This window comes from Nanorana parkeri, unplaced genomic scaffold (assembly GCF_000935625.1).
Source record: "Nanorana parkeri isolate BGI_ZX_2015 unplaced genomic scaffold, ASM93562v1 scaffold122, whole genome shotgun sequence".
NCBI lineage: Eukaryota > Metazoa > Chordata > Amphibia > Anura > Dicroglossidae > Nanorana > Nanorana parkeri.
In genome coordinates this window covers 1,115,191-1,129,862 of record NW_017306390.1, presented here as the reverse complement: position 1 = coordinate 1,129,862, position 14,672 = coordinate 1,115,191, and the positions used below count along the sequence as shown (strand labels likewise).

General features: G+C 39.1%; 1 protein-coding gene across 2 annotated transcripts in view; it reads left to right on the top strand.

Moving 5' to 3' along the window:
* SRPX (sushi repeat containing protein, X-linked) overlaps positions 1 to 14,672 on the top strand; it is a 72,044-nt gene that overhangs the window by 49,947 nt on the left and 7,425 nt on the right. For both annotated transcript variants that reach the window (XM_018553507.1, XM_018553508.1), the window contains 3 exons: positions 6,547 to 6,673; positions 10,944 to 11,065; positions 11,619 to 11,798. In XM_018553507.1, the coding sequence (XP_018409009.1) occupies positions 6,547 to 6,673; positions 10,944 to 11,065; positions 11,619 to 11,798 (429 nt within the window). The remainder of the gene's footprint in view (positions 1 to 6,546; positions 6,674 to 10,943; positions 11,066 to 11,618; positions 11,799 to 14,672) is intronic.

Genomic DNA, 14,672 nt, shown 5'->3' with positions numbered 1-14,672 from the left:
GGCTGGATTTTGTTTGGCTGTTGGAAAACATTTTCTTTCAAAATGTTTTTCCTTGTAAAAAGCCTCTAATTTATTTTGATTAGACACTCATTCCTTTCTGCACCGTAGTTATTGATCCATGCCTGTCATTGTATGCATTCTGTTTTTTTATAATGCAAAACCCTTTGGACAGTTTAGACCGGAACTTGCTTATTCAAACTACGTAGGTAGAGCATGTGGCATAAACGGGCGAGATATTGAAGAGTGTAAATTTTACACTATGCCACTGACGTTGGTCTGCTTGAAAGACTCCCTTGGAATGACTCAGTTATAAAATAATATACAATTTCCTAGTTGTTATGGAAGCTGACTGATTTTGGGTTAGATTTATTAAAGCAATAGAGAAAGGTTACTTTGCAAAGTGAATCGTTAGTTTGCAAAGTCAATATTCCCTTAGCTTAGCAAATATAATGAAGTTGTGATCACTTAAATCAACCAATCATTTGCTAGCTAGATTTCCCTTTCACACGATTGAGTATTTAAAGTGAACAAAGTTTCACCTTATGTACTAGCATTCACTGTGCTAAGTAACCGGCTAGTACTCCTTTAGTAAATCATCTCTTTTGAAAGCTAGAGTAGAACTAAAGTCTGCTGCATTTTTTCTCCTCCATTGATGGGGTGTCCGCAAGTTCCCTTATCGCCACTAACATGTTCTCTGTGTCTTCTTCTGAGTTTGGTGTCTTCTGCCATCTTAATTGGCTGCCCCAGGATGACTTAAAGGAGAACTCACGTAAGAATTCACGTAATACACAGTGTATAGGTGTGAGGACACTGAAGGATATACCATTGCAGCAGAGTAGAAGAAGAGAGGCAGGAGGGAGCGCTTTTATTTCCCTTAGATGTAATTTGATATGTTTTGCAAAGTGAATTTATACCATATTCACTAAGCTAAGGGAAAATTCGATTTGCAAATGAACATTTGGCTCCAAAGTGATGCTTTATTCCTTCAGTAAATCAACCTCACAGAGTCACTTCTGCAATAAATACCTTTCTGCTAGTAATTTTTAATACACTAAAGTTTACTTTAAATTGGGAGGATTCTATGCACATTGAGAATCCAGTTGGGAGATTCAGTTCTCAGGTATTTACATTTTAGAGCACCCATGGGTTTCCATCTCTTGTGGTGCCCTTGGGTTGCCTCCAATTGATTTAGGCTGCCTATGTACGTAGTTTGAAGACTCTTTGGTTCTTACAATTCTCTTAGTCCACCTAATACAGCTTCCTGCAATGGTGTGACAATGAAACTTCACTGCTCCTGAATTGAGAGCAGCTTTACCATTCCATAATACGGTAATGGGAACTGACTGATTTTGGGGTCCATCTAATAAAGCAATAGAGACTGTTTACTTTGCAAAATGAATCCTTACCTGCATAGTGAATATTCCAAAAGCTTAGCAAATATGATGAAGCTGTGCTCGCTTCTATCAACCAATCATTTGCTAGCAAATATACTTTTTATTTCCTTTGCACGTAATTGAGTATTAAAAATGATCATAGGATCACCATATTTACTAGCAAATACTATTCCAAGTGAACATACACTCTGCAAAGTTCAGGTGAATAGCCACTACTTATTTAGTAAATCATCCCTTTTGCAAATCTGTAAACATTAAGTCAAGGCAACTGGACTTGCTGTATTTTTCTTGAAGACGTTTCACTGGTCATCCAACCAGCTTTCTCAATTCAGAATGACTTAAACAAAAATTCTCTGGGAATAAATATGGTGAATGTTGCTCCAATCATAAAATAACCAGCATGTTGTCAGAGACCTAATGGAGGTAAGGTGTTGCTTGTATTTGCATAATTGGAGCTAGCAAGTGTTATTATATTGTTTTTGTATAAGTTATTCTGAATTGAGAAAGCTGGTCGAATGACCAGCGAAATGTCTTCAAGAAAAATACAGCAAGTCCAGTTGCCTTGATCTATTCTTTACAGATATACCATGACCTGGATGAATGAGAACCTTTACAGACATCCCTTTTGTAAGCTAGAGTAACATTTACAGCTCTAGGTATTTATTTAATTTCTGCACCGAAAGGGTCAGAAAATATTAGTGATGGTATCCAAGGGTCAATAACCTAATGACATCCAATTATATTTGAAAATACTGCAGTCAGATCAGTGGAAGATCATTTCTGATTAGTTGCTATGGGCTTTTGTACCTTATCCATTGCTTTGCATTGCTAATTAATCCCGGCTAATGCCTCTTTTTTTAGCTAAAAAGAAGAGAAAATCAACGCTGACTTGTATTACTAAAGAGACACCACTAGATGGTAGTATACACATTGGTTTGCTCTGAAACAACATCAGCTGCTCATCTTTGTCATAAAATGCAGCTGCAAAAATGAAGTTTGTGTATGTGATATTTCCCCCTCTAGTCTAGTTAAAATGATGACTTTCATATTGTACTATTTAATAATTTAGCCAAAAAACGATCTATGATTAGGGTACTGCACTGTATAGAGCACACTGATAGAGCTGCTGATCGATGGTTTCTGTGTGCTCTTGGTTTAAAAATCCCAATTAAAGATTAAAACATAATTTATTTGTTGAGGGAAATATTCTTCCGTGGTCCTTTGGTAAAAAAATGCCTCTATGCACAGTATATTGTGCACCAATTATAAGTGTACAGCGAGAGCTACAAATTTGAGTTTAATGCATACATATATACAGTATCTATCTATCTATCTGCTATCTGTCTGCGGAAATAGTGGTGCATCCCTTTGTTTCTCTCCTCCCTGCTGGGCGCTGCACTGTGTCTCAGTGGGGAGGAAAGAGGAGGCCGAGCGGTGTGGGGGAGGAGAGTGATGTGAACGGCCGACGTCTCCCCTCCCGCACCACTCAGCCTCCTGTGACAGATTAGGAGAGCAGTGTGAAGGCGGAGACAGCTGTCACAGAAGGCCAGGCCAGAGGTGCGGGGGAGGAGTCAGCTGTCAGAAGAGATCGAGCTCTCCTCCCCGTACCGCACGCTCAGCCTCCTGTGACAGCGAGTCAGGATGGAAAGCGGGTACAAGCACTCAGCGATCAGTGATCGCTGTGTGTTTGTAAATAATTGAGGAAATATTATGTTTACTGTGTCTCCAATTATGAATGAATTGGAAGTGATCTAGATTAATTCATGATTGTGGACATGGTAAACATACTACATACTATCTTCAGAAGTTATGAATGAACAGGAACACTCAGCATAGAAGATTTCTGTTCATTGATAACATGGGCTGCAGAAAAAGATTGAGGACTTTGTGTTCTCAATCTCTTTTTCTATTTTAAAACGGAAATATCAGCGGTTTGTTTAGACCCCTAATATTGCCCCAAAGCTCCCAATAGTAAAGTAAAAAAAGTTGAATATTGAATAAAAATAAAATAATGTAAACATTTTTTTAAAAGGTTAGAAATGTTTTTTTCGGTTTCGGCCTGACATTTGTTTAATTTTCGGTTTCGTTTCAGTTTTCAAAATGTCATTTTGGTGCACCTTTTGGTAATATATGTACCATTTTTAAAGAAAACATGAGTGAGCAAGCAAAATTCATATTGTTCCCCCTGTAGCATCAATGACAGCGTGCAGTCTTTTGTAATAGTTATCTATGAGGCCCTGTATTCTTGCAGGTGGTATAGCTGCCCATTCCTTTTGGCAAAATGCCTCTAAGTCATGCAAAGTCTTTGGTCGTCTTGCATGAACTGCACGTCTGAGATCTCCCCATAGTGGCTCAATGATATTACGGTCAGGAGACTGTGGTGGCCACTCCAGAACCTTCACCTTTTTCTGTTGTAACCACTGGAGGGTCAACTTGGCCTTGTGCTTAGGGTCATTGTCGTGCTGCAAAGTCCAAGAGCGTCCCATGCGCAGATTTCGTGCAGAAGAATGCAAATTGTCTGCCAGTATTTTCTGATAACATGCTGCATTCATCTTGCCATCAATTTTCACAAGATTCCCCGTGCCATTAGAGCTCACGCCCCCCTAAAACATCACCACCATGAGCCACCACCATGCTTCACAGTGGCGATGGTATTCTTGTCGCTATAGGCTTCGTTGACCCCTCTCCTAACATGGCGCTTATGGCTGTGACCATAATGTTCTATTTTGGTCTCGTCACTCCAAATTACAGTGTGCCGGAAGCTGTGAGGCATGCCAAGGTGTTGTCGGGCATATTGTAACTGGGCTTTTTTGTGGCATTGGCTCAGTAAAGGCTTCTTTCTGGCAACTCGACCATGTAGCTCATTTTTGTTTAAGTATCGTCGCATTGTGCTCCTTGAACCAACCACACCATCTTTTTCCAGAGCAGCCTGTATTCCTCCAGAGATTACCTGTGGGTTTTTCTTTGTATCCTGAACAATTATTCTGGCAGTTGTGGCTACTAGATACAAATTTTCTAGCCTGCTTGAAAGACGAAAATCTGCCAGTTGTACGGTTGTGCACATCCCATCAACTGGCAGATATTCGGCCGCAGACGCAGTTGTGGCCGAAAATCGGCAGATAATTGTAAGGTGTAAGGGCACCTTAACAATGACTGCAGCTGATTGACTATTTTCTGATTAAAGAATGTCGGACAGGAGGCTGCTGACAGAGCCACCCACGGAGTGAAAATCGCTCAGTGTATCACCAGCTTAAGCTGCACAAGTAGCTTGTAGTCACATACTGTAGCAATCAATCACACATAATTGAAGCATTGCACAATCATATGGGATTGATCACTATTACTGCTCTGGCGGCCACAAAGCATCTTGGGGCGGGCGCATGCACAGTTCGGATTCTCGGCCGGCAGACGAGCAGAGATGCAAGGTAAGTCTATGGACGCGTGCACACGCCTGCAGACACCGCTGGATCGGAAGTGCCTGCAAGCAGAGAGGAGTCAGCGCTGGATCGGAGAGCTGCCGCACCGCTGGAGGGACAGATGAAAGCAACAGGAAAGAAGAGGAAGATCGGATTAAGAGACATCATTTAAGGTAAGTGCTGACATTAACATGGGGGGAGGGGAAACAATTATCCTTTAATGTCACTTTAAAGCCCAACTCCAGACAAGCAATATATATATCCCCAAACCTCACTCTGTATCCCTAGTAGCAAATCAAAAAGAATTTCCTGAATTTACAAAATAAAATACTTTTTCTGACTCTTTGATGTCATCACAGGGTCTCATTGGCTTCCATGCTTGTGGTCCAGAGTAGAATGAGTCAGCAAGGTGCCCTTCAGTTTTCCTGTTGACGTAGGTGAGCCCTCTCTGACTACAGCTCCCATAAGGCATCTGGGCACTCTTGGGAGTAACTAGATATGTGAATGGTGTGCAGGCATGTGGGCATGGCTGTGGGCAGCTTATTAGATGATGAATGAGGAGCATAAAACTCCACCTTGCGTAGTTGCAGGATCACTCATGACAGTATGGTATCAGTGCCAGTACTGTGGTATTACAGCACTGGCACTGTTGAGATACTATTCTACTTGAAACTGCAGCGATAAAAGATTGAGTTGTATGCTCCCATATCACTGCCCAATCAGCTGGTTATATCAGTATCATATGGACACAGGCTATCTTACCAATGTAGTCCAGAGGACAACCAAGGGTGTTTCTGTCAGAACACTGATGATGGGGCTGGATGACTGCTATTGTCATCCAGCCCTAAACTTACCCTGAAGCAATAGGCTGAATGGAATTTTTAAAGCATTCTATGTGGAGTACTGACAGAGTAAATGACACACCAGGCTTCACTGAATTATTAGAGAAATCTAAAAAAAAATGTTTTAATTAAATGGTGAGACTAGAGTTGGGTTTCAAAATATACCATATTGGACATTATGGGGTTGACTTACTAGGCAAATGGGCAAAATGGTCCCTTAGCTAATAAATGACGTGAAGCTCCGCTGACTTGTAACATCCAGTCATGTGCAAGCAAAAATTCATTATTTTCATTTATTTTGGGTTATTAATTGGGTATTCTTTGCAAAGTGAATTTCCACCACATTCACTAAGTTAAGGACAATACCCTTGCAAAGTGAGCATCCTACTTACATTTAGTAAACCAACCTCAATGTATCAACATTTTCTTTCTAAGCACTGGAATAGAATGGCCCAACCATTACAGAATGATGACATTTCAGGGGCTTCTTCAGGGAGAACAATGTTACAACTGGAAAGGTTAGGATTGCTCTTACACTTACTGTTACACAGATATTGCTTCATTGCTTTGTGGTTATCCAGAAAGGGTACATTTATTTCATGTACGACATTTAGCTAAACATTGAAACTATTTAACAGCATCCTGCAAATAATGATGGTGTATGCAAACCAATAGAGACCAATCAGAAATGAGTCTTTAGCTGGTGAAAAATGCATGCTCTTGCGAGCTAATTTGTGACTGGTTGCTATGGGGAACTGCACATACTTGCTATTTGCATTGTGTTTCTAAATAGGCCATTGACGAGTTATCATTCTTCAGCTTCCTCTCTAATGATTAGATATTCATTGGCATGCATATCTCGTGTTATGTGACATTTCTGTGATGTCTTTTCAGATTTAGAGCCACCAAGGATTCAGTGTCCAAGTGTAAAGGAGAAAATTGCAGAGCCTAATAAACTGACTTCAAGAGTTTTCTGGGACACTCCTGAGGGACGGGACACAGCAGATGGAATTTTAACAGAGTAAGCTTATTGGGAAATAAAAGTCATTACTGTGGCTAACGTCATCGAAATTTAAAGTGATATTAAAGTCAAAAGGTTTTTAAGCTCTTTCAAATGCTAATAAAATCACTTACAATGGATGCTGCTCCTTGATGTTTAAAAGTTGAAGGTTCCTGCAGAATCAGCTGATCACCTGATCACTGGTCCTAATATCCTGTTTTAGGGTGGTTCCTTTCCCTTGCAGGGTTCTATTGAGCCACCTTTGTGTGTGCTAGTAATCTAGTAATTGTATGAGAACACTGATTAAAGCTCATAAACTATTGCGTGTATTGTATGGTTTACCGTAGATTTATACCAGATAGTCTTGGATTTAATTAACATTAAAGGAGAACTATGGGGAAAAACACTGACCCCATAGTTCTCCTTTAAGGATCATTTCCATTAGCACGGATCTTTGAAAAATAGAGCCACAAAACTGAAGACAACAATATCTCAGAAAAGGGAAGGGCATGAAGGATTTGGATGCTGATTACCACAAGCATGTATTATCTAACGGCTCATAGTGTGAATTTGCAGAGTTTATGTCCGCTTTCCTGTTGGATTAAAAGTCAAGCACAGCATATTATACAATGATACTACCTCTGTAACAGAACTCTACACCTTATCCCTATCATCTGTATTTACTCACCATCAGGACACTTGAAGTGTATCTAATAGCATTTTTTGTCATTTTGGCTAGAGTAGGCAAGGGTGAGAACCTCTGTGAGGTTTTTAATGCTTTCAGTGTCCCCGCCGGAGAGATTCACCTCTCCATTTGTCCTGGTGACCCTGGTCACTGAGATAGAAAGTGATAGAAAATCCTTCAATGGGGGCACCATTTTCTATGAAAACTCTCTACGTTGGGAATTCCATTCACTTTGAAGATACAGTCTTTTTTTTTTTTTTTCATTTTCAATATTCATTTGTATTAGATTTTCAGAAGTACAGAATCCGAACAATACAAAGTTGCAATAAAAAAAATAAGTCGTAGTGGTTGGTCCAAAGTTAAAAAGATATAAATAGATCGGGTTAGTGGCTTAAACAATTATGGCGTGGGGCTACAAGCTACAGGTCATAGGTAGGAGAAGCATCAATCAAGTGCACATAAAGGACCTATCCGATTTCTCAAACCATAAAATATCAACCATGTCCCGGATCTCGTAAGAAAGAAACCACTATATTCGGATTAGAAAATGAGAAGTGAAAGGAGAACTGAAAAATCCAGAAGGGGAGAGAAGGAGGGAAAGGTTAGGGGGGAGCTCAGGTTCAGAGATATGTTATCCGTAAAAGGTTACAATAGTGGGTGGTCTAAAGAAGTGGTAACGTCTCAAGACGTTATTAAGTCGGTATCGAAGTGGGGCAGGAGACATTTCCGGATCCATGGATCCCAAACTTTTTCGAATTTGTGAATTGTGTCGTGAAGTTTAGCTTTTAGTTTGAAGATATACGGTATTCTTTAATTTCCTGTTGCATCTTCACTACAGGAAATAAACGGAAATTTCCCCATCAGAATACAGGCAACAGCAAAAAAAACTAAATAGGGGTTTTACCTCTTCCCTTTTCTATCTAAACGCTCCTGTACAGGGGTGTAATACAATTTCAATATCTGTGCAGGAACTTGCTGGCAGACTGCATAAAAAAAGCAGGTAGTAGTTAGAGCACTTCCATGTACACATATTTTAACATGCAAACACAAATAAAACATTTACATCTGTAAAAGTATTTGCAACGCAGAATAACGCCAGCTACAGAGGAATACAGAAAATCGCAGCAATAGTACATTATACTATATGGTACTATTGCTGGGATTTGTAGTCCTCTGTAGCTGGCGTTATTCTCCATTGCGACGTATAATTTATTATTGCTGGGATTTGTAGTCCTATATAGCTGCTGTTATTCTGCAGTTTGCTGTATAATGATTATACGGCGCAACGCAGAATAATGCCAGCTATAGAAGACTACAGCAAATCGCAGCAATAGTACATTATACTATAATGTACTATTGCTGGGATTTGTAGTCCTCTGTAACTACTGGTATTCTCCATTGCGCCGTATATTTTATTATTGCTGGGATTTGTAGTCCTATATAGCTGCTGTTATTCTGCAGTTTGCTGTATAATGATTATACGGTGCAACGCAGAATAACGCCAGCTACAGAGGAATACAGAAAATCGCAGCAATAGTACATTGTACTATAATGTACTATTGCTGGGATTTGTAGTCCTCTGTAGCTGGCGTTATTCTCCATTGCGACGTATAATTTATTATTGCTGGGAGTTGTAGTCTTCTACAGCTGCTGGTATTCTGCAGTGTGCTGTATAATGATTATACGGCGCAACGCAGAATAACGCCAGCTACAGAGGAATACAACAAATGTACAGTGTATAATGTATTGCTGGGATTTGTAGTCCTTTATAGCTGATGGTACAGCACAATGTACTAGCAGCTAGAGAGGACTACAAATCCCACTACCGACTACCCCAGCAATACATTAAAGCAGCACCATGTGGGGGGAAGAGGGGCGGGGGGTGAGAGAGTGCAGGCCTACCTGAGCAGATATGTACGCCGTCAGAATAAAAACCACCATAGGAATGCTATCATTAGAACTGGACCTTAATTTCAGGTCCCCCTCTGCTAATTGGCAGCAGCAGAGGGCGGGCTCTATAGCTAGTTTGCTATTGGCTATTGCAAAGTGAAATAGCCAATAGGAATCTAGCTGTGTTCCTGTTTATTTTTTTTTTCCCTCACTGATTACGGCTTGCGGCCCGATGTCAGAAAAAAAAAAAAGCAGAGAAAGGTTTGCTATGCTCGATGCTCCATCGAGCATAGCGAACCTGTCCGGGAGAAAGTTTAGTTTTTTTTCTCTGATTTACGATCGCATGCGGCTCCGATGTCAGAAAAAAAAAAAAAAACCCAGCGGAGCAGACCTTTCCCGATAGTCATTCGACCCCCACGTTGAGAACCGCTGATTTAAAGGTATAGTTCTGAGTAACAGCTAGTACAGTGAATTAACAATTTAAAAGGTAACCTGGTCATCCCCTAAATTGTATTGTGAAACCAGTTTGGGTTCTAGAACCACAGGCTGGCACTCCATTCTATTTCAGATCAGATTTTGGCCATCTAGCCAACAGTTTTGATTTTTTGTTCCCTCCTATTTAATAGAATTTGGACTCATCCATAGTATTTGTAACATCACTTTTATCTCCGAGTAAATTTAACCCTCAGGGAAATCAAGTAACTGCTTCCAACTATGACAAGCCCAATTGAAGTGCCACATGGTGTACAGAGCACAGTAATCTATAAGAACCAACCTGATAGCTCTCATAGCCCCGACTATAGAAATGTGATTTCTTTTGAAGGTAAACCTGCAAAGAGGATTCAGTAGGGTTCTAATAATTAATTACTTGGGACTTACATTTATTTTTACTAGGTGTATAGCTTACCAAATGTTGTTATTGCTTTTAGACATTATGCTGCTCTAGGAGCACTTGATTCCAAAAATGTATTTGTATAACTGACACCCCTTGTGCCATATGATGATTTTAATAAAAACGAATGCTTAAACATGTTGTTAGAGGCAGCATGCTGTTCTTTTTATATTGGCAGCTACTTTTTAACTATACAGGCCTGCAAACATAAAATAAGAGTTGGTTTCATGTTTCTTGAACTATAGTAGGCTTCTGACCTCATGAATAAACTTTGCTCCTCTTTTCTCTTATAATGGTTTTGCTGAATTAAGTCATAAATGTACAGAGGCGCCCCGAGAGGGAAGCAAAATTAGGCTCAAGTTCTCACAAATTCCACATTTTGATGCTGCCCATCTAATCATGCTGACCTAGGCACCGGTCCACAAGTGCCTTAGTGTAAACACAGCCCTACCAGCCAGAGCAGTTAACCCATATGTGTATCATGGTGGAGCAAGGTGGGGGATACATAAGTATACTGTACACTTTCATATATGTTCCCCAGGGTTTTGTGATATGGTAATCCACAAATGAGATCTTCATACCTCTCCATAAAGTAACCTCTGCTCACAAATGAGAAAATTTGTGAGCAGAGGTTTTACCCTATAAATGTGTTTTACCCTTTAAATGACTAAATGAAGCCAGTAAATTTTTCTTACAGACAGAAATTCTTTTAAGAACAAGATAATATCATTACTGCTTCACAGCCTGCAGTTTTTCATTGCACTTGTGTTATACAGTATATTAATAGGATAGACAAGTTGATTATGCTGACTCTTTTCTTACAGTGTGGCATTAAAAGGCCTGCCATCGGGGTCAGATTTCCCAGAGGGAGAACACAGAATCCAATACACTGTGTATGACAGAGCAGAGAACAAAGCATCATGTAAATTTAATGTGCGTGTCAGAGGTATGTAAACATGGGAATAGTCCGTTTTTGTAAGCAGACATTAGTTAATGATTAAAAAATGTAAGAGAGCTATTTTACCTGTCACTTGTTCTACACTATGATTATTCATTAGATAGTAACAGTGGTGCATATATTATAAGACAGTTAAGGGCATTTGAATACCTTTAATGACAATAAATAATATCAGTTCAGTAAACAATTTCACACCCCAAATACCCTTAGGGTCTTGCAATATGGTATGGCAATAGACACATCCGTATACAGGGAGGTGCTTAATGTCCTATAGAGATAGTAAACGTGTATGTAGATATGAAAATATGAATAAAATCATATATTATTAATTAAAATGTTTTAGAGGCTTGGGAAAACTAAAGATAATAAAGCTCTAACCTCATGGCAAAATGCTTATACATAGGTGATTTCCTCCTCTGTAACACATGGGAACCTGATGCTTCTAGCTGTGTAATATTCCAGGTTCTGTATATGTGTACAGACATTTGATTGATTGCCAGTACTGTTACTTACTATATAATTTGCTTATCTTTCTCCCAAGTCAGGCGCTGTGCTAAACTGAATGCCCCTGAGAATGGGTACATCAAATGCTCTGGAGCTGGCGATAACTATGGTGCAACCTGTGAATATTTTTGCGTTGGTGGTTATGAACTCCAAGGGAGCCCAGCTCGCGTGTGCCAGTTCAATTCAGAGTGGACAGGTTCCGAGCCAACATGCTCCTGTAAGTATAAAAATTCCAAGTTGTGCAGTGACCAACAGTACTGTATCACTAGACAATACTGTTTACTTATTTAGAAAGAACCAACATTTTCTTAAACCCTTTAACAGAATAACTAACTGTCATCAGTCTCTGCCCCACATGAGCCTCCAAGCTAATATCAATATTTCAATTAAAAAATTACTGACTTGGGGCAATCTGACTTTTCGAGAAATCATGAGCTGTTTACACATACTAAATCTTTGCATCTTATTATGCTGGTAATTAGGTGGCCTCTGCTTATGCATGTGTAATATAGTAGGGTTTCACTTTGATGCCATCATTATCATTCCTTTTGGAACAAATCAGTTATGTTTTTTTAATCCCTCCACCCAACAAAAAATGCAATACTTCCTTCTTGGGTAACTGTTTCAAGTTGAATCACATGCTTGCTTATATAATGTCTCAGGTAATCAAGTGATGAGAAAGCCTTATCAGAGTTCCCAGTTTTGCCCAATTGCCAGGACCATTATAAAGCCAAATGATGGTGTCACAGTCCCAGATGGACTATTATAACATGTAGTGTATTAATATGAAAGAGATGCCTTGTAGGAGAGTAAAACCATTACTGTGGTCTTGTGGGAAGGATTGAGAAATAAATAGTTGCAATTGAATCCCTTAGTGATGTAGTAAGCCCCAAAAATGAAAAATCAGTTTCTCTTGAAATTCTTTTTATTTGTTTTTACAATAAATACACAAAACATTCACAAAAAAAATCAGTTTCTTTGAGAACTCTTCCTTAGTTGAAAGACGTTTGTGCAGTCAATTTATGAACGTTTGTTCTCCAACAGATAACTTCAGTTCATTCATGCCTGTCACTATCCATGTCTGTTGGTTCAATATATTCCCACATCATTACCATTAGGCTGATCCCAGGAGCAAAGCTAACAGCGCTTATATCAATCCTTTGACTTGTGACCCAAAAGTTGTACAAACAAATCCCAAAGCTTTAGAAAAGTCAACATTCTGCAGCCAGAAAGATGCTTGTTTGCTTCCTGGGGGGAAAATTATATTTGTGGTAATCACACTGTTCATGTTCTTAATAAAGTGAATACATTAAGGTCTGTGAAATGCTGGAACCATTTTTACTGTTTACATTTGTGCTGCATTGGCAAAAGTAGGTAAGTTGGTGCCACTTGATAGCAGTTGTAAAGCTGCCTTGACTCTGGAGCTCTTCTCATTGCTTTATGACCAGACATTGTAAACATTTGTAGCTGTTCTCACAATGAGATTACAACATTCATTTGTACATGGGTAGACTTGGTTCCTTTTCCATGAGTTGCTGCCTGCCCAAGTGCTCCTTTTTACTGGGGACAAGTTGCCTTTCATAGGATTGGTCCTTTGGTACAGATCACATCTTAGTCCTTCTATTTAATATTCTATATCTATCTATAGCTATCTATATATATATATGTTAAAGGTACAGGCATCCCTCCTGACACATCTATCTCATTCAGTAGCTATATAATAAAATAAAAGAGCTGTATTTTTTTTAATAACACAAAAATACATTTAAACCTCCTTTTTAAATATATTATTTACCCCTCCAGTCCTGAGTTTTTCACACCCCTGGATACTTGGATTTGTTAAGTTCCGACAACCATTACCTCTACAGTGGGGCAGATAATTACACATTTAAGAAAAAAAATAGTTTTTTTAAATAAACAATTTTTGGTTTTAGTTTTTATTTATTTTATTATTTTTCATTTAACATTGTTTCACTTAAATGTATTGATAGCGTTAGGATCAATGTACCCCAGGAGCTGCCTGACACCCTTCTCTGAATCAGAGTCCTCGGATTCAGATCTTCTATGAAGGTTCAGACAGCTTGTCAGTTGACTCAGCAAGTGAACCGAAGATTCGATTCATGAATCGGTTCTTTTGAATGAACTGATTCAAACGAATCGATTCATTTAAAAGATCCAAACTTCCCATCTCTACATCTAACCTGTGAGCCACTTTCAATTTCACAGTAGTAGCGCTCTTATTGTATGTATGTTGTTTGGTCGTTTGGTCACAGGGCTCCTCTCTCTGTTTTAAAAGAGTTTGCACACTGTGGCTCACATCCCATGCGCATTCTTTCTAGTTTTTTCACCCAGCTGTAGTGCGCTCATCCCTTTTATGCTAATTTGTTTCTTTTTTAAGACTTATTTAAGGATCTTATGGAAACAGCTGCTGCTGTATAATGGCTAGAAATGTTCTCAGCAGGTTTCAGTTCTGGGTCTGGTTGTGCTAAATAAACGAATGGTAAATTTTTAGCTCTATACTGTTATGTGCCTGTAGAACTGTTCTTATCGACACAGGATCCAAAATGCTTTGTTATATGTGATATTTCTGACATCTGTGATAGCTAGTTAAGTATCTGACTTAATGGAAAGATTAGCTGTAGAGATAAATACATCAGAGATCATTCAGTAAAGCTAGGTCATCTCTTTATTATTATTATTTTAAGAATATAGGGCAACCTTTTATAATGACAGCAAAGGGGCAGATTTATTATATAATTTGTTCAGTAAACATTTGATATGTGGCCTCCATAGAAACATCTTTTCCTAGAGGTTGCGTTATTTAAATTGTTGTTAACATTCCATAAGAGTATAATGCAAATAACAGCCGCAATATGTAGCTTGTTAGTGTAACTATAGGATATGCTATCTTATTATTCTCAATTTCCCCTGGGCTGTTGACAAGGGTAGTCGTGCTTTATCCTCCAGTGGCTCATAGGATTAACTGTGAAGTGCAGCTATTGAATCAATCAGCTTGTTCTCCTTCATTCACAATGCATTTCAGTAATATGCACAGTGACAGCAGCTGCTTGTTAACGATCGCAAGACAAAA